This window comes from Thalassophryne amazonica, chromosome 9 (assembly GCF_902500255.1).
Source record: "Thalassophryne amazonica chromosome 9, fThaAma1.1, whole genome shotgun sequence".
NCBI classification, from domain to species: domain Eukaryota; kingdom Metazoa; phylum Chordata; class Actinopteri; order Batrachoidiformes; family Batrachoididae; genus Thalassophryne; species Thalassophryne amazonica.
In genome coordinates, this window is record NC_047111.1 from 23,319,467 (window position 1) to 23,346,229 (window position 26,763).

General features: G+C 41.6%; 2 protein-coding genes across 6 annotated transcripts in view; one reads left to right on the plus strand and one right to left on the minus strand.

Moving 5' to 3' along the window:
- LOC117516892 (E3 ubiquitin-protein ligase CBL-like) overlaps positions 1 to 4,089 on the plus strand; it is a 49,334-nt gene extending 45,245 nt beyond the window's left edge. Inside the window, exons 13-15 of the mRNA XM_034177775.1 lie at positions 229 to 335; positions 1,415 to 1,597; positions 2,354 to 4,089. Of these exons, the coding sequence (XP_034033666.1) occupies positions 229 to 335; positions 1,415 to 1,597; positions 2,354 to 2,676 (613 nt within the window). The 3' untranslated portion in view covers positions 2,677 to 4,089. The remainder of the gene's footprint in view (positions 1 to 228; positions 336 to 1,414; positions 1,598 to 2,353) is intronic.
- An 8,591-nt stretch (positions 4,090 to 12,680) lies between these two features.
- specc1 (sperm antigen with calponin homology and coiled-coil domains 1) overlaps positions 12,681 to 26,763 on the minus strand; it is a 152,688-nt gene continuing 138,605 nt past the window's right edge. For all 5 annotated transcript variants that reach the window (XM_034177778.1, XM_034177776.1, XM_034177777.1 and 2 more), the window contains 7 exons: positions 24,682 to 24,782; positions 24,513 to 24,585; positions 22,688 to 22,829; positions 21,303 to 21,405; positions 19,495 to 19,611; positions 15,526 to 15,585; positions 12,681 to 13,009 (listed from right to left, as the gene is read on the minus strand). In XM_034177778.1, coding sequence (XP_034033669.1) covers positions 12,920 to 13,009; positions 15,526 to 15,585; positions 19,495 to 19,611; positions 21,303 to 21,405; positions 22,688 to 22,829; positions 24,513 to 24,585; positions 24,682 to 24,782 — 686 coding nt within the window. In that variant the 3' untranslated portion in view covers positions 12,681 to 12,919. The remainder of the gene's footprint in view (positions 13,010 to 15,525; positions 15,586 to 19,494; positions 19,612 to 21,302; positions 21,406 to 22,687; positions 22,830 to 24,512; positions 24,586 to 24,681; positions 24,783 to 26,763) is intronic.

Below are 26,763 nucleotides of genomic sequence, written 5' to 3' on the forward strand. Positions count from 1 at the left end.
AAGCAAATTTAAAAAAATTGTCTGTTCTAATACTTATGGACCTGATTGAGGCTAACTTCAGGGGGTAGAGATGGACTGGCTGTCTGTCTGACCCAAGGAGGTTTTATAATGGTTGAGGTGACATGCAGCATCAGTGCACATTCCCACAGCTGACGTGAACTTATAACTGAAAGCTGAACAAACCAAAGTGGAACACTGGAATTCTGAAATTCTTATGTTGTGTTATAGTGCTGATGTGGAGGATGATGACCTTGAGGACCCCCAGGTGTACGAGTCCATGTGCATTATCAAGTCCCAAGTTGCTCCTGCAGAGATGGCACAGGGATCTGACTTTGGTAACGTTTCCTCTCGTGTGTTCAGTAACTTCAGATGATATAGTTTTTTAGTGTTGATGTTCTTGTAAAAACATTTGTTAAAGCTGTAATATTTAATATGTTTAAGAAAGGTTTGAAGGTCACATTATTTTTTATTTTGTTCACTGAACAGTTTATTTCAGGTATATTAAGGAACCTTTACAAATTTGATCCCCACCAGTGAGTAAACACGTCGTTAATTATGCACGTAGTGCCAGTGTGCAAGGAAACATTTGAAATGTTCTGGCACACATTAATGTCGTGAATTTGTCATGAACATTGTGCAACCTATTTTAAAACACTGTGTCAATGCGTGTCATTGCACACAGGGCATCTGAATAATTATGATGAGATGTTACATCTACAATAAACATAATTTTACAGATCTAACTCATTAGAAGGAATGAAAATGCAACCGTTTTACCAGTCCATTACTGTGTGTGTGTGTGTGTGTGTGTATATATAATATATATATATATATATATATATATATATATATATATATATATATATATATATATATATACGTTCTCCACTGCATGATGTGCATGAGACAACCAGCAGCTGTAAATAATTTCTGTGATTCCAGAGCGATGAGAGAATGGTTTCATCAGCCAAATTCTGAGAGCAAATGCATCACCCGTTATGAAATGATTATTTAATATAGCATGGTGTCAAGTAGGACACATTGGCACGACAAATTGCGCAGCATAGCGGGGATCAAATTCATGCAAGTGTCAAGGTGCCTTTAGTCTCACTGTGAAGTGGAAAGAGGCTGCTATCATGGTCCTGTCTGTCTGTGTTATGTCCAAAACTTAAACAGCAGTTTCAGTCAGACTGACAGGTATTTGGGCAAAGTCAAAGCAGAGGTCCTTCCTCACAAACTACAACGCCAAAACCACCGGTTTAAACAACCCTCCCCAACTCCTAGTCCACACATGCAGTGTAGGAGTCAGAACAAGGCCATGACCTGAATTCACCGTGTCACATGGTGTTTGTGGGCATAATTTCAGTATTGTGACTGCTGTGGTTTGACTTTTTGTTTGTTTTTTGTTACTTAGACCCTCCTCCACATCCAGCCTTGGGTCCTCAGGACATGTTAGAGGAGGATAAGGTAGAGGATGCTAATGAGTATGACTGTCCCAAACCATGTCCCCCTCTGGCGCTCAACAGAACTCTTTCAGATGTCAGCAACACCTCGGCAGCTTTGGGGAATCTCAGCACGGTTGACAAGATTGAAGCCTGTATGTGCATCAGTCAGTGTGGGTTTTTTTTTTTTTTATGCAGTGTTTCTCAAACCAGTCCTCAAGGACCATCTCACTTACACATTTTCCATCTCTCGCTCTGCTATAAGTCGATTAGCTCATTCAGGTGGTTAGTACTTGATTGGCTGTACTGTGTTATTACTACATGAATACTGCACCAATTGTTCATGTTCATTTTGGTTAAAAACCTTCCTTTTTTCTTTACTTATGAATGTGTCCAAATTAGGGCAATTTTTGTTTTGCTCATTCCTGTAATCTTCTGCCTCCATAAAAATCTTGCCATGCGTTCAGTATGACTGATTGATAAATCGCTTATTGCATCCTTCATAATCTTGCTTCACAGGGCTTCGTAACTCCATATTTCAAACTGATTTTGCCAAAGTAGTGCAGTCTGGGTCTTTTTGTCTTGAGAATTCAATGTGGCACTTGTGCAAAATGAAGGTCAAGCATTTTGGAAACACAACAAATGTTTGGGCACATTTTGCACATCATCACGCCGAGTGGTGAAGAAGTTGAACAGCCGCAGCACGACGCCAACAGCTGTACGACTTTAGCAAACTTTTAGCCAGTTTTGGATTTGCAAAAAAGTAGATCCATCACCTGCTTCATTTCAAAAGACCTGCACTTTACCCAGATGTGGAAAATGAAAACCTTTATTCATAGATTTGTCATTTCTTGCCTTTGAAAGTGATGGAATATTTCAGATGGTCCTGAATGTGTGTGTATCTTTTCCAGGTGTGTTTGCAGCAGGAGGTGACCCTGATTGTCCCCCCAAACCTCTACCACGGCGAGCAAACTGTGACCGACGACCACAGCCTTTAAATCGTGACGCTTCTTTACCTTTGCCAGATCTCCCGAGTGCCTCCTCCGTCTCCTCCTCCTCCCCCCCGCCTGGGAGCGTGGCCCTAAACGGGGAGATTGAATGTCTGATGTCACAAGGCTACTCCTTACAGGACATTCAGAAAGCCCTGATGATCGCACAGAACAACATGGAAACGGCCAAGAACATCCTGCGTGAGTTTGTCTCTGTCCCCTCCACGGCGCATATCGCCACATAGGTCCATAGTTCCCGTGTGCCCCCCCCCCCCCCACTCCATTCTGTGCCGTTATCACATGTAACATTTCTCAGACACGTTCCTGTCGGCTCCCAAGTCACAGGCTTTACTCGGCGTCCCCCTAACGAATGCATGGAACAGAAGTTTAACTTCTCGACATCATCAGCGGACGCTGCACGGCGCCGTGGACACGATCCAACAGGCCCTGCTTGATCCATGAGTGGATTTGGGTCTTAGAGTGGACACAGTTCTTCATGCCAAGTCGGTCTTTTTATTGTTAGTTTTTTTCAGACCTCTGGTCTGGTTCGATGAAGGAGCGTTCCTCTTGGTCTTCTACGCCCGCTCAGTAGTGTCGTCGTTGGCGGCTTGTGTCTGACTGGGGCCGTCGTTCCTTCTCACGGGGTGGGGGCTCTGGATGTGGTGGCTCTGTGCGTCCGTGATTTAACGTTGTGTGACGGCATTGTGTTGTGCACGTGGCTGTCGTGTTCACTGATGCTTCTGTTGTAAATGCGTTTAATGTGGACGTTCTCTCGCCGCCTGGTCTCTGTAACTCTAATGACATCTGAAATCACAGCTGTGAACTTCGCCACCTGAACCCATTTGGTATCTCGACACACGAGGACAGTTTTAGTGAATAATGAATTTTCAGAACATTGGTGATTGTGATGTTGTCATTCATCAGACATTTTAACATTTTGATGACTTCTGTATTTATAGCTTTGCGCGATTGCTGTGGAACAGAGACGACTATGACTCGCAAATGACGTATGACTCATTAAATCAAAGAATGGTCAGAGCCCAAGAACTCCTGCTGTGGGACTTGAATCTGGTCTTGGTCTCAACTTGTTCTTGTGCACATCTCAGTCCCAAAGTTTGGTCTTCAGCCTCCATTCAGATTGGGGCTGTTGATCGATTGTGTAGCGCTGACTGTTTGATTTATCACAGGAGCGCCCCCTGCTGTCTTAGGAAGTAGCAGCATTACATTGATTACGTTCACCTCCACTTTGTGCATCGCTCATACATCCCGTGTTCATGTTAAAGCACCGTAACTTGTTACAGAACGTATCGCTCTGCTCCGTGCCGTGATGTCATTGTATTCACTAAAGGAGCTGCAGCCGCGGAAACGTACTGAGAAAAGGAAAAAAAAAAAAAAAAAAACCTGACTCTGCACATCAGCTCAGGACTGACACGGCTTAAAGCTCTTTTCAGTGTGCTTTGACATCAAATACAGAAATGTAATTTTTTTTTCAATGTCTTGAATTAATAAATGTCTGTACGTAAAACTGATCTGAGAGGGAGAACACAAAAAGTACTGTTTAATTTTAAACTAATTTTGTAAACTGACTGTAACCATGTAAAAGTCTTATGTTGATGACATTAGCAAGGATTTTTTTTTTCCTGATTATGAATTCATCACACACACAAAAAAAAACAGATCTTGTCAGAAGAAGAAATGCAGCAAAGTGAGCAGAAAGTTTCCTGCTGAACTTTGACCACTGAGCTGGAGTTCTGTTTCAACGACACGCCGACTGTGAAGTTCTGGTTCTTGGACCGATCCTGTTCTGTAGAATAAAGATGTTTATGGTTCCAGCAGAAGTCCATCTGATCACTTCACTCCATGAGCTTCTACTTTCGTGCACGTAGAAATGTGAGGCCTGCTCAGGCTGTTGCCATGGTTTCTGCTTCAGGTCCTGTAGTTTTCTGGTTGCTACAGGAACCAGACTGTTAAGGTTCTAATTTAGGCTGACAAGCTGAAATGGAGCCGGTTTCCATGTATGTGGTCCTAATCATCCTGCTTTCATGCTGCCATGCTGCCTCTCCACCAAAGGGGGCGCTGTTACACTTCTGTTTTCCTTGCAACAACTCACTGGAAACTTGTATTTGTTGCATCTGTAAGTATGTTTTGTATTTATTTTAATATCTCAACATGTTGCCATCTCTTCATGCCTAAGCCATTAATTTGAATTAAACTATTTTTTTAACACGTAATCTGTGTGTCTGTTCTCAACTAACAGGTTAAGGGTCAAAGTTCATGTGCCAGCCTGGATCCAGGATGCATAGTGTTTGAGATAGTTTATTTTTCTTCTTGATGGGTTTCAGCTCCTTGAAAAGGTTCCCGCTCACGTTATGGTCATTCAAAGAAAAAACAATATTGATTTTTATTTGTATTGAGTTTAAATAGAACAGCTGGTCCTTTCAGTCGATCTTGAAGACTGGAGTGATCCAGTGACTGCTGTGAAAGAGCAGCTGACAATCAGGGAAAGACCAGATGATGGTCTGAAAAGACTGCTGACTGGAGGGTATAGACCCTACCTGGGTTAGTGACCCATGCTAGCAGGATCCAGCGCTAACTAGCATTTTTTTGGCTCCACCCACAAATTCTATGAAAGCCTCAAGGTAAAGAATATCCCTTAGGTCTGCAAAAGCGGGGGTGCAAGATGACCTATCGCGAATGGATTTCACGGCAACAAACCATGGAATGAACAGGACAACTAGCACCGCAACTGATGAACCGTCAACACTGGCAGGACAAGAAACTGCAGAGCTGTATTTATGCCTGGTCAAAGCTAACAACAAGGGGCCTAAAAATCCATCAAGGCTTAAAGAAATGTCTGGGCAAGCTCAGTAAGGGGCCTCGCATTGACCAATACTTCTGAGAAGTGGGCCAAATCAGTCGAGTGAAGCCCAGAGGCAGGACAGTCCTCAGGGTATCAGCACCCTAACTGAAGTTCGGCTTTGCATTGACCCTCCAACAGGCTCTAGCCAGGAGTTAAGCCAGTCACAGTTAGCAGCAATCTCCAGTTCGAAACTCAGCCTGCAACAGCCAACAGTAGTCTATAACTCAGCATCAGTTTCTGGGCTGGACCCAAGACAGGCACAGCTGACATCAGTGATTAGCACAGAGTCTAACAACACCTAAAGACAGTGACAAATACTGAGCCAAGCCAGCTGCAGCCAGCAAAAGAGAGGAGGATGGAGGGAAGGAAACCTCAGATCCTGTGGCCCAAATCTAGTCAGAAGATGGATTGGGTGGCCATTGATTCAGATTTGGTACTCCTACTTGAACAACATAAAGGTCCTGTTGAAAGAAAACTGGAGCACATGGGAGCCACCACAGCTATAGTGCACAAAGGTTTGGAGTAAGGAGCAGAGTACAGCGGCAGCAGAACAACCTGTTGAACCAACCAACGTCCAGGAGGCAACGGGAAACTGACAACTTGGGGAAAGAGAGAAGACAATTGAGAAAGCAGTGGAGGAAGGCCTCTGATCAGAAAACAGTGGGACTTGATGCTCTGCAGGCTCAGATGAAGCTGCGGCTGACTAAGCTACAAAGAGCAGAGCATCTCAGGTGGCAATGCAAGAGGAAAGAATGAACAAGGACCCTTTTCTATCGTAATCCCTACGGCTTTGTCAATCAAGAGAAGAGTGGGGGCCTTAAAGCATCTCTAAAAGACCTAGAGGAACACCTGAAGACAACCTACTGGGATGTTCTGAGAAATTAGACATTTACCATCCCGAGAGATATGCCACCACTTAATGCACCCGAACACCAAATGGATATAAGCCCTCCCAAATGGAGTAAGGTAGAGAAGGTTGTTAAACAGGTGAGATCACCATCAGCACCCGTGGCCAACGGTATCCCATACAGGCTCTACCACAACACCCCTAGAGCCCTCAAATACCTTTGGAGGGTCACCTGGCAGAAGGGAGTGATACCAAAGGTATGGCAAAGAGCAGGTGCCATCCTGATCCCAAAAGAGAAATTCTTCATCCATCAGCCAGTTCCGCCAGATTAACCTGAATGTAGAGGTTAAAGTTTTCTTCAGTATTCTTGCTCAAAGGCTCTCCTCTTTCCTGCAAAGTAACATCATTGACACATCAGTGCAGAAGGCCGGGATCCAGGGGTTCTCCGGGTGCCTGGAGCATGCCAATATCATCTGGCATCAAATACAAGTAGCCAAAAAAGAACAGAGGGACGTACATGTGATTTTCCTTCTCCTGGCAAATGCCTTTGGCTCAGTCCCACACATCATCCTGTGGACAGCGTTCAACTACTTAAATGTTCCAACTGATATCACAAGACTGGTCAAGAGCTACTTTCAGCACCTCCAGTTCTGTGTCACAACTAACACAACCACCGCCTGGCAACATCTGGAAATTGGCATCATGGCAGGCTGCACAATTTCCCCACTGGCGTTTGTGATGGCAATGGAGCTGATAATAAGGGCATCTTGATGGGTGATCAGACCAAGAATGACTTGCGTTTCCCACCAGTTAGAGCCTACAAGGACGATATGACCCTCACTGTGGCAACAAAACCATGTGCCAGATGCTTGCTGCAGAAATTGCAGGAAAACATCCAGTGGGCACGAATGGAGTTTAAGCCAAGTAAGTCACGCAGCATTTCCATTTCCATCAGGGCAAACTAGTAGGTGAGCGTTTCTCCATCAAAGAGGAGCCAATTCCAACAGTCCTTGAGAAGCCCATCAATAGCCTCGGACAATGGTGTAATGCAGATCTCAGACACCCAGCAGCTTGCACAACTCCGGCAGGACACGGCTAATGGCCTCAAGCAGATCAACAACACTGCCCTACCAGGGAAACTGAAGCTGTGGTGTTTCCAGTTCGGCCTACTTTCAAAACTGTTGTGACCGTTAACGGTGTACGAGGTCTCATTAAGCTATGCCAATTGTCTGGAAAGAATGGTGAGCTCGCACGTGAGGAAGTGGCTCGGGCTTTCCAAATGCTTCACCAACATTGGACTCTACAGTGATGGAGCTCTGTCACTGCCAATTTCTAGCATTGTTGAAGAGTTCAGATGTGCCAAAGTGAAGTTGGACATGTCTCTCGCTGACTCCCGGGATCCTGTGGTAAGAGCTGCCGCTCCAGCCTTAGTGACAGAAAAGGCTTGGATCCCAGCAACAACAGTGACACAGGCCAAATCTGCTCGTCTACATCATGATGTGGTGGGCCACGTCCAACAAGGAGAGGCGCTCTCGGCCTGGGAAACATTGACACCTCTCTGGGGAAAGGCGTCTCCAGCAGAACGTCGAACCTTGCTGGTAGAGGAGGAAGTAACGAGGTGGTCCAAGGCCGTAGCACAAGCCAAACAGCGCCATTGAACAAGGTGGGAGGGGGTCGAAAAGAAGAAACTTACATGGGGACAAATTTGGTGCATGGAAACCAACAGGCTGAGCTTTATTGTTCGAGCCACCTATGACATGCTGCCCTCTCCTGCAAATCTACATCTATGGCTCGGAAAGAACCCATCCTGCCCCGTGTGCTACCCCAGCAAACCTTAAGCACATCCTGGTTGGCTGTAGGACCAGTCTCACTCAGAACTGGTATACATGGAAACACAACAAGGCCCTCATGTGTTTAGCAGAGAAGATTGAGTGCAAGCGAGTAGCCATTAACACCCAACCCTGCCACAAACAGGATGCCTGCTGCCGGCAACAATTGTTTGTCTGGGAGGGGGAAAGGCCGCTTGCTGGCCCCTCAACACCTGACCTTGGTCCACTACAGGCAGCCAGAGACTAGGAGATGCAAGTCGATCTGGATCAGAAGCTTATTTTCCTCACTGAGATCACTACAACTACCTTGCGACCAGACCTTGTACTCTGGTCTGAGACCTGCCAGCTTGCCTAGATTGTCGAACTAACAGTTCCCTGGGAGGACGCCTTCGAGGAAGCTTACGAGCAGATGATGTTGCAATACTCTGACTTAGCAGCCGAGGCCGAAGACAGAGGCTGGAGGATAAAGTTGTGCCCAGTAGAGGTGGGATGCAGGGGCTTCGTGGCCAGCACCACATCAAAATTCCTCAGGGAGATTGGAGTCAGGGAGTGGGTTCATAGACAGGCCGTTAAAGAGATGGCCGATACTGCTGAGAGGACAAGCCATTGGCTATGGCTAAAGAGGAATGACACCAACTGGGATGCTAAAGCTAACTGCTAACAACGGGACACACACCCAGGCTTGAGCAACCTGTGGTGGGCCTGCCCCAGCAGAGGTTGTCTTGTAATAAGTAGCTGAAACACCCAATGAGGCTGAGGTACACAACTAACAATGTGTCCTGTTGGTGAAGCATTGTACAGCCATCCCTGAAGGAAGTAGATTTCAGAAGCTGTGAAAAGAAAGGGATATAGAACAGCTCGTCCTTTCAGTCAAACATTTTACCGGAAACATGCTCACTTCTTAAAATAAAAGATGATTTCGGAACCCGAACAGATGGTGGAATAAAACTTACTACTTAAACACCGTAATATGATCAATAACAAAATGCTATTTGTGTCTAATGTTTTGATTCCTGCATGTTTTCGATTTTTAATTTTTAAACACTATTGGACATATTGTCCAACTTTCAGTGACATGTTTAAAGGGGACAATTCATCAGTATTTTTTTTTCTCTGATTGCTTTTTAATAGTGGGCTGGCACAGTCTGGGCATAAGTACTTGGCATCCCTGTTCTTAAGTCCTTTTTTTTTTCTTTTCTTTTAACTGAGTCATTAACAAGTCAACAAGTGATGACCGTTTCAGTCAAAGTCAGTTTGCTGCAGTATTCTCCCTTCAGCTGCTCCTTGGGTTACCACAGAAGAGCTGATGTGGATCTGCATGTTGATTTGTCACAAGTTTTACGCCGGATCCCCTTCCTGACGGAACTCCACATTACAAGAAGAAATGGGCAGGGGTGGGGTTTGAAAGAAAAAAAAAAAAATTATCCTAATGTTAGCTTGATGAAATAAAACACACTTTTTCCGTTAACAAATAAAGGAAACTGCTGGTGTCATCTAGAAATAAATGAGATTTAGCCACACAAAATGAATCTGATGCACAGAATAAGTACATATTCAAAGATTAGAATTTAAATTTTTTAAAGCACTGACGTGGGTGTGGCCAGATCTGGTTTTATTGGCAGTTCATGTATCACTTTTCCAAACACGCTCAGTTGTGCGCTCTTGGCGTTTGGTGATGTGTTGCAGCAGGTAAAACCGAAACTGATCCGCCTGAGTTTTCCAGATTGTATTTTTTGCTTTTATTAGATTTTTCTGTTTATGCGTTTCTGTAACATTTTGCATTCCTTTCATCAAAAAAGCTGTGTAAAAAGCCCCACTCTGCTTTTAAAGGCCCCAGTGTTTTTTTTTTTTGTTTTTTTTTTGGGGGGGGGGTTACATAAAATATATATGTAGATATATATATATTTTCAGAACACCTTGTGCCTCAAATATAAAGCTTTTCATGCACTGAGCAGCTTCAGTACTACAGTTAATATGGTTGGATGGAAAACGCAATGTTTCCGTGTGAGGACACAGACAGACAGGATGTTAACATCAGCTGTTTTCATTAAACATTTTTAGAAAAATATTCAGCAACTCCTGTAGTGTCAATGTAGCAAGAGAGATGAGCAGCAACGTGATGCCAAATCTATATATATAAAAAAAAAAGGTTCAGCTCAAAAAACCACTGCAAAACTTAAAGAAAAGAGGCAACATTCTTGCAAAATATGCCCAAATTCACCAAAGTTTTGAAATTAGAAAAAAATGTGAAAAACATCAGTGTTTAAACACAGTGTTGTAGAAATTCTGACCTGGCACATACCCCAAATACATTTACCAATATAAATGTTTCCCCACAAGTGACATAGATCATCTACAAATTAAATCTGTAAACACCAGCAGAGAAAAAACAAGGCCAATCGGAGATTTCTGATGTCTGCCGAGGGTTGACGAGGATGCAACGTAAAAGATGTGCGATTCACATCGTGACCCGGACTTTGCCTGGAGCCGGATTTCACAACGCAATGCTATAATTGCATACGGACCCAGAATGATCCGACTGATCGCAATCTGAGATTTAATTCACAGGCTGAAACAAAATATCTTCCTGATATTGGTTTTACACCGTGATGTCGAATCTGTGAAGTAGTTTACAAAGTGAAACCCTGATCCCGGATCCGAGTCTTCCAGGGCCTATAATATCTGTGGCGAAAATTACGTCAAAATCTGTGCAGTAGTTTTGACGTAATCCTGCTAACAGACAAATAAATAAATGCCAATGATTTTATTAGGTCCTTGGTGGATGTAATAATGTTACTTCAACTTTGTATCCAAGAGTAAAGGCTTATGTCTCCTGAAGATTTAATACATAAGTCTTTACTTTGCACCATCTGGGAAAAAACACTTGAAATTTAAAGTTTCAGGAAAATAAGTTGGCTTTGACTTCAGATGTTTTCAGGTTCTACAGCAACAACTAAAAACAACCATAAAAATAAACTAGACAGAAAAAAGAGTTTTACATGTAAGTTAAGAGCATGTTAGAGCTCCGAAATTTGTAACATATGCATTGCAGCACCATTTAGTGCTGTAATTCCACCAAATTTGGCACTGTGCCTCAAACAGAGGCCATCCATCCTCATGTCAAATTTCATGCCATTCAGTTATCCCATTAATTAGAAACTCATCATAAATTAAACAAGCAATCTGAGATTTCTGACATCAGCCAGTCTTTCAAAGCATATATAAACTAAAATATTGATCCCGAATCCAGCTCCAGAACTTAATAGTACACCTCCAAAACTTAAGTCTTCCATGGCCTAATATCTATCTGTGGTGAAAATTTCATCAAAATCTGTGCAGTAGTTTTGACATAATCCTGCAAACAGACAGACAAATAAACACCAAACATTAAAAACTGCACATGGTCAAAGTCAAAACCAATAAACCTGCAAACAGAAGAAAAACAAAATGAAAGTTTCTGGTCCAATTTTTCAGTGTCATGAAGCACAGAACATTTTGACACCAATGTGACCTTTCTGTGTGAAAAAGCCAGAGACTGGTTCACATAGACCTGTTTTGCATATTTCTGAATTTTGGGGGAAAAAGTATCAAGGCACAAATGGGCGTGGCCTATGCCAGTGGAAATCGACCATTCAACTGATTGCAACAATATAAAGTTTTCCTATGTGTGACTGAAATTTCACAATTTATTAGAAGTTATTTTTGCTTAAATGTATTTATCATTTTAGCGCCACCTAGTGTTTTTACCAGGCATTTTCTGTATATGGGTAGGGTGTTCTGTGCTCTGCCAACCAACAACAAACTTCATGCTATTTGGTAATCCCATTAATGAGAAACCCATCATTAATTGGAAAGCATCACACAATTCAAGGTTTCCGTTCCAATTTTTCAGTCACGCTCCAGGGAATGTTTTGATCCTAATCTTGCTTTTCTGCATCAAAACTCCAGAGATGAGTTCACGCTGATCTATTCTGCATATTTCACAAATTGTGAAAAATCTGTCTTGGCACAGAGGCGTGGCCTATAGCATTGGAAAGAGCTTAATCCACCAATCACAACAGTATTAAGGTTTCCGATGTGCAACTGTGATCAGAATTTATTGTAAGTTGTTTTGTTTTTTTAAGCGTTTTTATTAATTATAACGCCACCTAGCATTTTTAACTGGCCTTTTTTTAATATACAGATAGTGTGTGCTGTGCTGTACACACCATAAACAGTATTCTGATTGAAGCTGGCAAATTTGGCAGTATTTGGTCAATCCATTAATATGAGTGCATTTTGAGTTGTTTTGGCTTCTCTAAAATTAACTTAAAAATATGAAATAACTTTTTTAAGAGCAGGAAGGCGCATCCAGTGTAAAACGTGCCACATCCTAATGTGGATCTGTACTGGATCCACAGTGGTGGAACTGGCAGCAGCTGAAAGACAAACATCAGGATACTGAGGCTCATTTTGTTCTGCAGGAAAGTGGCTTTCAGCAACCATGCAATTATAAAACATCATAAATGCAACTTCCAGGCTGATGAGCCCGACCCTGTTTTAACAGGTTCAACTATGAAGAACTGAAAGAAAATTACTTTAAAATTAATTTTAATTCAAACTATTCCCCACAGACGGCGAACGTATGACACCGTAGATTATTTCTGTCAAAATAATATTAAAATCAGTATAAATGGAAGCAGTCATTAATCTGCTTTCTTTTTTTTTTTTTTAAGCTCTGAGTGCAGTTTTGGTGAATTTGGGCCTCGGCTCTGATTTTAGTGTCACGTCAGGAAATCGGTAAAAGTCAGATTATCAAGTGGTGCCATCCTCCGTTTGGCTTCTGGTGTCAAACCGCAGCAACGAGCCAAGGTGGGGGCGGTCAGTCTGTTCGTAGGGCGAAGGTTGGGTTTTCCGATGGCGTAGAAAAGTGGAGCAGTACCTCCAAATGCCAGCAGCGCCACGTCCTCCCATCACGTCTCAAAGTATTTGTAGACCTGAGACACGTACTGCATGACGCTCTGCCAGTCCGGCCTGTCGGTCTTCATCAGCTCCTCGATGTCCTGTTTGGAAACAAAACAAGATTTTATGCCTTTTTCAGGTTCATTTCAGGTCAATCAAACAGGTTCTATCAGAACTGAGCCAACTGTGTTCAAATTAAACAAAAACCTGTTTTGTGGTTCCAAGGGAATATGACATAAAATATAAACGCACTCGTCTTTTTTTTTTAAATAAAGTTTATTTTTAATAGCTGGATATGTGATTATAAATGATAAGCAGGATTATTCACCATCACTACAAAAAGACAGCCACAGAAACATTATCGCCCCCTTCAGCCCAATCGGAGCAACTTTTTTTAACCCTAAAGTTTCGAAGCAAATCTTTGTCTTGCATGAAGGAGACGAAAGGTGAGGAGTGAATGTAACAACTGCGGGAGAGAAATCTGAGACATTTTTCTAATAGCTGAAGGCAGAATTATTTCCTTTGAAGGATCAACAACTAACGGAGTTATGGGAATTACGCACCTTCAATTACATTCTAGAGCGCTGCGCTCGTAGAGTGCAACAACCTCCGCCAACACCAGTTTCCAATTCCACCAATTTTTACCTTGGAAAAAATTTTCAAGGCCAAAGTCCTTACTAGGGGAGCTACGACCACTACCTTGCACGCCCCCCCCTCCCAGAACTAAACCAAACCAACTTTTTTAGGTTCCTTAGATGACCCCAAAACTCAATCAGGATGTTCCCAAAAATAAAAACTGGCCTCAAGCCAGTTATACAAGATGGCTGCGAAAATAGGGTTTTTCACTAAAACATCTTTAAGAGGTTTATCTTGTCATCTGATTGATCACTTTGGGTGAAGACAGTCCGTCTCACAGGGGCTGCTGTGGTCATAAATGATGTACGCGCAGTGGAGGCAGGGTGGGCCAATGTTTGGGGGGGGAATTGTTCGGTCTGCGACACTGGTAGAGTTGATTTCATTCGATGAAAGAGTGTATTTAGACTGGGATCAAATGTTATCCCAGCAGAGTAAATTTTACTCAGCAAAATTTACTATGTATACAGTATAATAGGGTTAGTGCTAGCGGTAGGGTTAGTGTTAGTTTTAGTGTTACATGGGTGGGGGTCAGCTTCACTGAGCTACTTCAGCTGCAGCCTGCCCTCCATGCAGGACTTATACCAGTCCAGGTCCAGGAAGGGAGCTGCTAACATCTCTGCAGACCCCTCACACCCTGGACACACACTGTTTAAAGTCCTCCCCTCTGGTCGACATTACAGAGCTCTGTACGTCAGAACAACCAGACACAGGAACAGTTTCTTTCCGCAGGCCGTCACACTGATGAACAATTAACCTGCCAAAACACTCACTAACTCATATACCTCATGTACAACTTCAGTCCGTTTGTCTGTTTCTCCTTTGCACACATTTTTATCACACCTTTTAGTTGCACATTTGTACTGTGAATTATTTAGTGTTTAGTGTATATTTATGCATGCTCGTACAGAGAGGGTTCAAACTGGAGTCAAATTCCTTGTATTCTTGTGGATAGTTGTCAAATAAAGGCTGTTCTGATTCTGATATTTTTGTATAATTTAGCTTATGAAAAGCCACTTCTTACAGGTATTAGGGGAGCTACGACCACTACCTTTGCACTCCCCCCCCAGAACTAAACCAAACCAACTTTTTAGGTTCCTTCACAGAGATCACAGAGATTCAATGATAAGGGTCTATTGGTGGCCATTTTGGATACCATTTTGAATCTTAAACCCATGAATGAATTTAGGCACAAATGAGTTTGGTCTTCCCACTGAATCTCTGATATTTGTTGATATGTTGTTTAAATCATTCTAAAGTCAGTTTTCAACAGAAACGAGGCCCTAATTGGTGATGCTTTGAAATGACTGACGCGCAGTGAGCGCTTCAGCTAGCAACTCGTGTTGTGATCGTTTCCTCCATCTTTTCTGATGAAATAATGCTGAATTTATGTGGAAATGAATGTTGTACAAAAGCTTCAGATATCTGTCGCTGAAACAGATGACTGGAGTGTAAGTTTGAAGCAGAAACGAGGTGATAATTGGTGAACCGCGGCTAATGACGCATGCGCAGTGAAGGCAGGGCGAACTGATTTTTAGTGGGGACCGTTTGGTCAGCGACATCGTCTAGTCAATGCAAGTGGTTTTACTCCAATAAGAGTTGATTTTACACTGTGTTGAGTTAATTTAGCCCTGTGGTGGAGTATATTTAACTCTCTTTAGACTGGGACCAAATTTTATCCCAGCAGAGTAAATTTTACTCAGCAAAATTTACTGTGTATTTATACTTATTCATGAGACTGGATTTTGTCTACTCATTTAATAAGGGTGGGCGCATGTGTCTGGTGTATATTTGTGTGTATGTATGTCTGTGTACATGTGTGAGGAGATGTATGTGCATGTGCAACTATGTGTGTTTGTATGCATGCCTTTAGTTGCAGGTGCAGGTCTGTGTGTGCGTATGTGTGTCTATTTGTACAAGTCTGTGTGTGTGTGTGTGTCTTAAGGCGCATGTGCGTGTTTGTGTGCGTGCACATTCAGCTCACCAGGGACGGTTTAATGCCAACACTTTGAGCCGCCTGGAACGCCAGGGTTAGATTCCGGACCTGAAGAAAAACAAATCGGTGACAGTGAAAGTCCCACACATGGAGTTTGTCACAGCAAGTGGAATCCCACAGACACATTCACAGACTTTTCCAAGGACAGGAAAAGTGCACATGAACTTTCACCTGTTTATTTAAATGCTTCCAAATAAATAAATAAAATCAGAAAGAAAATAACAGACACATTTAATAAACATCAGTCAATGGGAGGAACTACAGATAAAATCTGGACAAATTTCACACTAATGCTGGACGTCTGCTGGACAGGTAAGAAATCACTGGCACGGGTCTGCTGTGTCATTCACCAACACTCCTCCACAGTGAGGAGAAGAAAGTTTTATCAGTTTTATTAGACATTTTTTTTATATGTTGTAAATTCTGAGTTCCCAGTTTACACTGAATGCAGCATGAATTTTGAACCTTGAAATTCCTCCTTCACTCACTAATACTCGACATGGAATCCCACTAAATAAATATTTTACCAGCGTTCTATTTAGCTGTAATTTCACTTAAAAATAAACGACGAATCAATCAACAGAATATCTGATGATTTTCCTTCTGAGCAGAACAGTTTGTTTAAACCTGAGGTGCCTCAAGCATTTAAAAAAAATGTATTGATTTCTCTTCTGTCTCGTGCAGAAGTTAAATATTTCTTCCACTTCAGCTGGAACTGCATGACTGTGACTCAGTGACGGTAACACTCGAAGCCCCGCCCACCGCCTGCAGACATCGGCACAGCTCGGCTGAAGAATTAATAAGTGATGAACTTTGAATCATTTCTTTGACTTAGAGGAATATCTTTGCCTTATTTCACTTTAAATGCAAATCTGATATGCAAACACATAATAAAAGGAGTGCGAGGGCGGTACTCAGACTGCTGGAGGCAGGGCTGGGAAAAGGTCAAATGTTCGGACCGCCACAGTGTCCTCAGGCAAAGTCACTCAGCATGTAGAGTTACTTAAAAGAGAGACGGAGTGCGTCACATCGCTGTCACCAGCTATAATGATACACACGTACACACACCAATGTGACAATGCGTCAGGTGGGTTCAAAGGCCTTGCCCTGCCCCCCAAATAACTCTACATTAGAGTAGTGTGGACACCACTCTACGGAAGGACAACACAAAGGCTTTATGATGTAATTCAGCTACAGCGTAGTAGAACTTCTAAAAGAGAATCACTTGTTGATGTTTCATCTGCATCGTGCAAAGATTAGAGCGGTTCCACCTTTGGCTTCTGCTGAGGTTTTGACAGTGGTGGGCACGGTTCCGATAATCCACTAATTATCGAAGCTAATGTTTTCATGATCAGATTAGCTTTTCAGAGAACTTTGAAAACCATCATTGGACCAATTATCTTCCGATAAATTTTGGTATTCACCCTAAGTATTGAGATATCCCATAATCCTTTGCGCGCCAGAGAGTTGTTGCAGCCTCTTGCTGCAGCTAAAGAAATAAAAATGTACATTTTGGTTGTATAATATTCATTTACAATTGTCGTGGATTCTCTCTGTGCTGTTTAAACCGCAGCAACTCTCTGGTGCACAAAAAAGAACAAAAAAAAAAAAGAAAAAAACACAAAAAAAACTCTGGTATGCAAAGGATTATGGGTTAGGGTCTGAGTGTCTGGGCGCCAGTAGATGGCAGTGTTCTATGCATTTTGACCCCAGTTATATCAGACGGTTGTCTAATCACAACTTGACTTATGGGTTTTGCAAATGGTGTTTTTTTTTTTCTTTACATATAAATAAAATGGCATGTTTTACAAAAACACATTTATATGTAAATACCAACACACATCACGTCACATTGACGTGTTGGTTTTTACACAGAATGAATGAGTCAACCAATCAGTGTTAGCAGAGGCTCATTTACCCATAATCCCTTTAGCATCTGTCTGTTTGTTACAAAACTTCAGAATTAGTGCATTATTTAAAATGAAAAGATATGTGTTATATTTTAACTTTGTACAAATGACAGCAAAAATGACACAAATCCGGATTAATTTAATTTGTAAATCAAAATCATAAGTCAAAACTGCTTTATTTTCCAAGATCTCTGCCTCATGGCGGCAGTGAAATGGAGTGCATTTATATAGAGGTTTTCCATCTGCATCAGATGCTCAAAGCGCTTTACAATTATGCCTCACATTCACCCCGATGTCAGGGTGCTGCCATACAAGGCGCTCATTACACACCGGGAGCAATAGGGGATTAAAAGCCTTGCCCAAGGGCCCTTAGTGATTTTCCAGTCAGGCGGGGATTTGAACCCATGATCTTCTGGACTCAAGCCCAACACCTTAACCACTAGACCATCACCTCCCCCAATGCAGTGCTATATTCTGTTAAGGAATAATGACTTGTTTTTGTGTGTGTAGAGTTGATCTTAGCTCCTCTCAACTGCTTCACTGCTGCAAAATATGTAGTAAACAGGAGCTTCCAGCAGTGGGCAAGGTGCACAAAGACAGAAATGCTGACTCATTGTTTGGGTCTGTGGTGGCCTTTGATGCTACCAGAAGCAATCGTGGTGTTAAAACTCAAAATCAGCTTGTTAGTAGTTGCAAGTGTACTGGAGACAATACTGAAAGTTTTTGGTTATCGGTTAGCTGTAGCTTCCGATAAATGTTTGGGTGGTTTATTGGTTTAGCATTACAAAAGATAACTTTTCAGTTAGCTGATTAGCTGTTATCGAAGCTAGCCTTTTGGTTAGCTGTGCCCACCACTGGGTTTTGATTCATGTTTTTGCATCATTTAAGTCCGTGTCACAGCATGACAGATCAAGGAAACGTATGTGGGGCTTATACGAATGTTGGATTTCTGTTTGTGTTCGCTTTTGTCCTACAAAAGTCCTTTTCCTGTCCGCAAAATGAGTTCCTTATCAACTGATGTCCGCTAAGTCCGTCAAACTTTTGTGCATGCTCAAAATTTAGTGCGGTGATCAGGCAGCCTGCACATTTGTTTACTGTTTTACAGTACTGATGCATTTATATCTTACGGCTGTCCGATGTTTCAGATGGGCTTCTGATTGGCCAAAGCTTTGGCGCAGGGTGTGAATTCTGCCTGAGATTCGAGCCTTGCAATTGTTTGTTTTCAGACCTTCCACTAAAAAGCTTCCTTTGATGGTTCATAACGTAGCTGCACGAAAGTTGATGGAACTAAGAAATCTGATAGTATGCTGATGGTCGCTTCTCTTCACTGACAAATATTATGGTTTTCGAGTTGAACAGCAAAGCACTTGTGGAGCAGTTTTGCGGAACTCTTTTCCGGTTAAAGTCAAGCAGTCGAGTTCTGTGAATTTTTCCAAGTCCATAATCAAAACATACTTACCTTCTGCAGCTTACAATCAGTGAGGGCATGCAGCTTTGAAATGTTTTCATTTTTGGTTTGTGTTAGTTTTTAAACCTTTAGTTGTGATTATTTTATGTGTGTATTGTTGTTTTGTGGTTTTCATTATTATTACTTTGATTTCCGACAAAGCTCTCTATAAAAAGTTATCTTTTTTTTAAGCTGATTGTGCAAATCAGAGAATCCGTCTGTTATCTTGTTCTCACACACGGCAGAATACGGACAACATGAAAACGTCAGCTCACAAAGGTTCAAGTGGTGCTGTGATTTAGATCACTGGTTCCCATCCTTTTTTTCATGGCGACTCCTCTATTTGTATCTAAGTAAGGAGGAGCAGCAGGACATCCTTCCTCTGGGTCACGCAGGAGCTGCACAAAGCCACTGCTCGAGAAAATGCCACGTTTCTGTCTTCAGAACATGAGACCAAATAAAACTAAACATGCAATAATTGTGTAGCCATGTTGATGTTTGTTTGTTGTGCAGCGGCATTGATGTTAGTTTGTTGCGCATTGCCGTTGTCCTGCACTGACCTGGAGGCTGAGGTGAAGCTGTGCGTGTGCAATTTTCTACCTTATCTTGACTCTTCAGTTCCTGGTAAGGGATGTGGGCGGGCAGATAGGTGTGCAGAAGCGCACAGAAGGCCAGGCCGTCGCTCCAACTGCTGCTGAAGTTGGTCAAATCAATATTCTTCGGCCGAAGTGGATGAAAAGAAGAAGCAGCAGTAAAGGGCAAGTTGAAAACACACACACACACACACGCATAAAGGAGTCATAAAGAAGGAACAGTTATATCACACAGCTGATAATGAGTTGAAAGTGGTGCAAATTTATCATGTATTTGCTTTCATACAGTGACAGTAAAATGGCTGAAGTAGAATACAAATCAGTTTTTCTGTAAACAACTCGTTTACATGTCCACATGGTCTGAATTTGGCTGAAACATTTTATTGTCCCGATTCATTGTAATGTGCATCCAAATATTCAGCCCGTCTCGTGTGTGCAGCCTGATGCTGTTTAAACAAACTAAATGCAGGAGGTGAACATGAATAATGCAAACTGTACAGCGGCGCAGCGCAGCGCTCATTTCTCACAGATGTCAGTCCTGCTGCCTTCAGGACAACATAAAAAAAATTGATTTTCATCCCGTACGAGGTGCCTGTAGATGAAAAATCCAGGCATGAACGTCCCTAATGCATAACGCATGACTTTCTGAAAAAGAAAGAAACCAGCAGTGAGCTCTCAGTGGAGAGAGCCGTGAAGAAAAACCTTAAAACAACATCCAGTGACATCAACAAGGACCTCCACGATGCACCGTGTAAGAAGACCATCAGAGCAGATAAATGACGGTCACACCACAAGATTCCAGCCTCAGAACCAGAAACCTGGATTAGAGGAGCTACAGAGCATCTGGAAGAAAGATTTATGGACACATCAAATCCAGATTAACCGCTACCAAAGTAACAGAATAAAAAAAAGTCTGGCTGAAGAAAGGATCTGCTGATGATCCAAAACGTACAAGTTGATGTGTGACACATGTTGGTGGTCACGGACGCTTCTGGAAAAGGCTCAGTGATGGTTACTGATGTAACCCCAGAATGAATTCAGATGTCTATGGGAGCATTATGTTTGACAGTTTGCAGAGAAACACATCCAAATTTATCATTACGCAGCAAGACAACAACCTAAACAACCATCCCACCCAACAAAGGACCTCACTGAGAAGAACATGGAAGATTCTAGATCCAGTCAAACAGTAGAGTTCAGTTGTCTGATACTGTCTTCTTATCTTTACTGCAAGGTGCAGTTAAGCACAGACAAGGTGACACCCCCCCTCCAAAAAAATAATAATTTTGGCTACATGTGATCATGACACAGCCAATCACAGACTGCACTCAAAGTCCGCTGAGCAGCATCGTGCCTGAGAAAGAAAATGACCTGACCTCAAAGTTCTTAAACTCTCCAGACACCTGATAAATGCAGGGAAACTTTAACCTGTTTCTAACACTTTGCCTTTTTATATAAAACCCAAAACGCAGCAACATTGCGCACACATGACGCTCAAACATTCCGAGACACTGAAGCGGCTCCTCCATGTCCTCAGTCGGAGTCTACGTGCTACATGCTAAGTATTTTTTCTTTCTTTCTTATTTTTGCACATACACATTGCGATATTACATAATAAAATCTTTAATCCCACCGGGTTTAGTGGGTAACTGGATATTAGCAGAGCAGCTCAGCCAAGCCAGGTGATTGGTTGCAAAGAGCTTCACGGACACAACGCAACACAAAAACAACACAAACTAATGAACACGTGGTTTGGTGACTTCATTCATGCAGAGAGTCAGAAGGGAGTGGGGGGTTCTGGTCTGTGGTCCCTACCGGATAGCCTTCTGTTTTCTTCTGGCACCACTTCAGTAGAGCGTTTCTCTTGGACCCTCCGTACTCCTGCGCAAGTGCAGCCAGAGGATCTTTTCTTTCCACACTGTCACCAGGGAAACACCAACCAGAGTCAGTGAGGATGAGGGGATTACATCGTGTGCTATGATTCATGTTGCAGCAGTTACTCTCTTTACATACACATGCACAAGAAATTATCTTTTAAAGGTGCAGTCCCTTTTACTTTTCAACAAAATATATTTCATGTTGAAATCTAGTTACTATCATCTGAGCACAAATAAGGGACAGCGTGCAAATGGGATTGGATTTAGTCACTTAAAAAAGGTGTGTTTTGAACTTCCTTAGAGTTGTGTCCACTTGAACCAGGTGCTATTTAGAAGAAAGAAGTAAGAGGTTTTCTGGCAAGGAATTGGACCTCTGCACACAAATGCACATTTCTGTGCTAGCAGATTGCATGCACATATTGTGCTGCATAAATTTCATGACAAGGGGGCAAATTACGCAAACCTCATCCAGGCAAATTCTTACATGCAGTTTATCAAACTATGTTGGGTTTAGCAATCGGAGTTCTTGACTTGTTTTTATGCACGCTTAGAGTTCTGCAACAATAGAATACACAGTATTTATAATCTGTATAACCTGTAGATATATAAAATACAAAGATACATAATCCTTAGTTCACAATGCGTGATTTGCATTTCCATCTGCCAATCAATCAATTGCCCTGTTAGTGAGATGACGCCAGAATGAACATTTGCTTACTCACTAAAGGAAATACGTTTGCATGGTATGAAGAGGCACTACAACTACCTACCTTGCAACCCTCCCCAAGACCTAACCTATCAGTAAACCCAAGAACTAACCTAGCCAACCCAAGACCTAACCTAGCAGTAAGCCAAAAACACAATCAGGATGTTAAAAAATGGCTGCCAAAACATGAATTTGTGATATTAACTCAATTTATTTATGTAATGCCAAATCACAACATAAGTTGCCCCAAAGGCGCTTCACATGGGTAAGGTCTTACCTTACCAACTCTATTGTTTGTTGCTATGATGGATGTTTGGGGCATTTTAACAGAAAATGTAATTGGTAGCCATTCAGGATGACATTTTGGATTTAAAACTCATGAATTAATTTATTTTTAAAAATGTAAAAATGTGTTTCCAAATATATTTATTTTGACCTAAAATTGTCTTCTCTTAGATTTCCCTACATACAAATAGGGGTCTCCAAGGGAAAAAAATGTTTGGAAGCACAGATATAAAGAACCTACTAAAGTTGGTTTAGTTTAATTTTGCTGTGTGTATGTGTGGGGTGGGGTGGGGGGGTGGTCTTAGTTGTGAAAGCACAGGGAAAGAGACCACCTGAGTTTGCTGTTGGCTCGGTTGTAGCTGAAGGATGTGTGGCTGCTGAGGGAGGCGGGTGTTTTAATAACAGACTCAAGTGACGGGCTCTTCCTCATAAGACTGTTGGGCTTCAAGTCTTCTCCACCGACCAACAACTTATCTGGAAAATCACAGAGAGACATGCAAAAAGGATTTAGCAGGACCGGGGGGTTAATATGAAGAGGAAATCTGACAATGATGGATCACAATCAACTTCATAAAGTTCATTTAACAAAAAAAAAACAAAAAAAAAAAAAAGTTGTTCTTGAAACTGGAGGTTTTGCTCGCAGGCCTCTAGGCTGAGAGTTTGCACATCATCACCATTCATGCGTCCATCCCCTGACTCGTCTAAAGAAAATTGGCTGTCAAAGTGATGTTAGTCATTTTATTCTAATGGGGGCACATACCTATGCACTCCAATGCTGTTTTACTGTGACTTTAAACAGAAGAATAAAGGGGGATTATGTCGAGGCGATTTCTGTCCTCCCCCAAAAAGGGTATAAGCATTCTGAAATGAACCCCTCTCACACCTTTTGAAAGAATTTTGTGAAACTTGGTACAAGTCCTTCTTATAGGTTGGTAATATGCATATTATCATATTGTTCGAGTTGGGTCCATTGTACCAGAGTTATGCCCCTTGATTAACAAATCTAGACTCTGTCAGTTTCATGAGTTGGTGCCTACATTCTGAAATCAACTCCTCTCACATTTTTAGTAGGAATTTCGAAAAACTTGGCACAAGTCCTTGTTATAGGTTGGTAATATGCATATTGTAATATTGTACAATAACACATTTTGGCAGAGTTATGCCCCTTGATTAACAAATTTAGACTGTCAGTTTCATGAGTTGGTGCCTACATTCTGAAATCAACTCCTCTCACATTTTTAGTAGGAATTTCGGAAAACTTGGCACAAGTCCTTGTTATAGGTTGGTAATATGCATATTGTAATATTGTACAATAACACATTTTGGCAGACTTATGCCCCTTGATTAACAAATCTAGACTCTGTCAGTTCCATGAGCTGGTGCCTACATTCTGAAATCAACTCCTCTCACATTTTTAGTAGGAATTTCGGAAAACTTGGCATAATTCCTTGTTATAGGTTGGTAATATGCATATTGTAATATTGTACAATAACACATTTTGGCAGAGTTATGCCCCTTGATTAACAAATCTAGACTCTGTCAGTTTCATGAGTTGGTGCCTACCTTCTGAAATCAACTCCTCTCACATTTTGAGTAGGAATTTCGGAAAACTTGGCACAAGTCCTTGTTATCGGTTGGTAATATGCATATTGTAATATTGTACAATAACACATTTTGGCAGAGTTATGCCCCTTGATTAACAAATCTAGACTGTCAGTTTCATGAGTTGGTGCCTACATTCTGAAATCAACTCCTCATATTTTTAGTAGGAATTTCGGAAAACTTGGCACAATTCCTTGTTATAGGTTGGTCATACGCATATTGTAATATTGTACAATAACACATTTTGGCAGAGGTATGGCCCTTGATTGTCAAATCTAGACTGTCAGTTTCATGAGTTGGTTTCTGCATTTTGAAATCAACTATCACATACCTTGAAATGTTATCAGAATGTAGCAAGCACTTGTACCAAAGTAGCATTTGCCAGCAGGGGATAGTGTACTCTCAGAGCACTCTTGTTTTATTTGATGTCATAAATCAATTAAAACACATTAAAACTCAAGAAGTCACAAATTTTTCCTGCTTTTTCTAAATGTCTTTTTCTACACTTTTTCTAAATATCAAGCTTCCACCGAAAACCATTCAAGTGTCGCATACCGTGATGATGTGGGAATTCTCGACTGATCCTTTTCTCCAGTGACTTTGACAGCGGCTTTATGTGTGAGTGTCTCTGAAAAAAAGAGGGAATTACCTCAGAAAATAAAGTAATTTCACTTTCAAAAAGGGTTGTTTTTTTTGTCAACTGGTCTTCAAGAGTTGCTGATACCTGTATTGGGGAGACGGCAGCAGCAGGTGCAGTGCGCACAGGGATTCCGCTCAGTGGGCTTCTTGGTGACAAGTGTATCTGAACTGTGTGACTTGGACCATCTGAAAGACCCAGTGATAAACACAAAATTTGCTGTATCAAAACAAGCACAATTTTTACTCCTGTTAACATTTACCACATTTATTCTGCATCATCTGTAAATCAAATATGCATGCGCTCTTGTGGTTGCTTTCATTTCTAAGTAACAGTGTTTGTACATACTGTATAATAACAAGATATCTTACAAACGCCTAACGTGACTGTGACACAACTTTGGTAAGTATCGTTATTGTTTAAAAGTACATATAGCATTTTCTCTACATGCCTGATATTTTCGGTGTGGTGACTGTGCTCTCCCTGCACTCTTAAACTAGTAATAATACCACTGCAGTACTGACTGCAGCCTTTGACTTACTCAGATTACAACAGGTTGCATTTTCTCCACCACAAACATACACAGTACAAAAATTCTGATTGTGTGTGTCCATTTTTAGTGCACAAAAAGGTATTCTCTGCATGCATATGCATTTCTGTTTAAAGTTAAATTAGCATGTCTTAGTGGCTTCCCTCACTAGTATCTTTTTGCACAATAACTCAGTATTTGAGAACTTCCTGCATCAGACACTGACATTTCTGTTTATCCATCCTGTAACTTGTCTTAAGACATCTGGCTGTAAAAGTGCTACTTGTATTAAGAAAATTATAAATTAAGTTATATTTAATTATATTCAGTGCAGTTACATACTGCTTATGAAAATGGAGGAACTGTATAAAAATGCAGTAACTTCAGGATTTAGTGGTGTGCATTAGAAGAAATGTAATACAGCATTAATAACTGTCCATTCATTAGTGTGTGATTAGCTGCACCAACAAATCAATGTTTTCAAACTTAGAATGATGCCTTTATATCCACAGGGGAGCAGGCACCCTCATGGAGAGCACCATGTTGTACCGCCATGTTGCTGCAGTAGTCCTAAAGGGACACACTTAACTCCTTCTTTTACACTTTGCATCATGGCCAGAAGACTGAAGGAAAAAAGAGGACTCAGTGGTCGTTCTCCTTTACACTGTCTACTGGTTGCTAGTGCAGGTAAACAAGTTTGAGAATAAAATGGTAAATGGACTGCATTTATATAGTGCTTTTCCATCTTCATCAGATGCTCAAAGCGCTTTACAATAATGCCTCACATTCACCCCGATGTGAGGGTGCTGTCACACAAGGCGCTCACTACACACTGGGAGCAACTAGGGGATTAAGGACCTTGCCCAAGGGCCCTTAGTGATTTTCCAGTCAGGCTGGGATTTGAACCAAGGATCTTCTGGTCTCAAGCCCAATGCTTAACCACTAGACCATCACCTCCCCCGAGAACCCTCATTTTTGTGTGATGCCGCCCACACAAAAATGAAGGTTCTCATTTTTGTGTGGGCGGCATCCACACTTGCTAAAGACCACAAAGACCCTACTAACTTTCTAGCGGAGCAGATAACATCACTTTTACAGCAAAATCTAAAATGATGGCACAAGCAAGAAATTTGGCAATCTAGTCAATTGGCCATTAAAAAAAAAAATCCAAGATAGCGGCCATTTCTGAAGATGGCCACCAAAAAAGTTACTCTTTGCTTTGAAATGCTTGTTTTACACCATTACTGAAATACAAGATGGTATCTAATTTCACTGGCCGCCAAATCAACCCCAAAATCATTTTCTCCCCTCACAAAAATGTTACTTATTTCATTTGTGTGATCTTGGTGCCTAATGTAGGTTTTCAGGCATGCTGGATTTAAATTTTCATGTTCCAACAATATGACAGTTTTGGTGGCATAAATTTCCATTTGTCCATGACTGCAGATATTAAATATTACAAAACATATTCAACACTTAACACCTTTTAATAGGCCTATATGCAGTAGTTTCAAGATAGGAACTTTCAAAATGCGCGCTGGGTGGAACCCATTATGTAATAAACTTCACTCTGGTTTGGCACATGAGCAAAATAAAACAGAATAAATAGCAAATAAAATAAAATAACTAATTGGAATTTG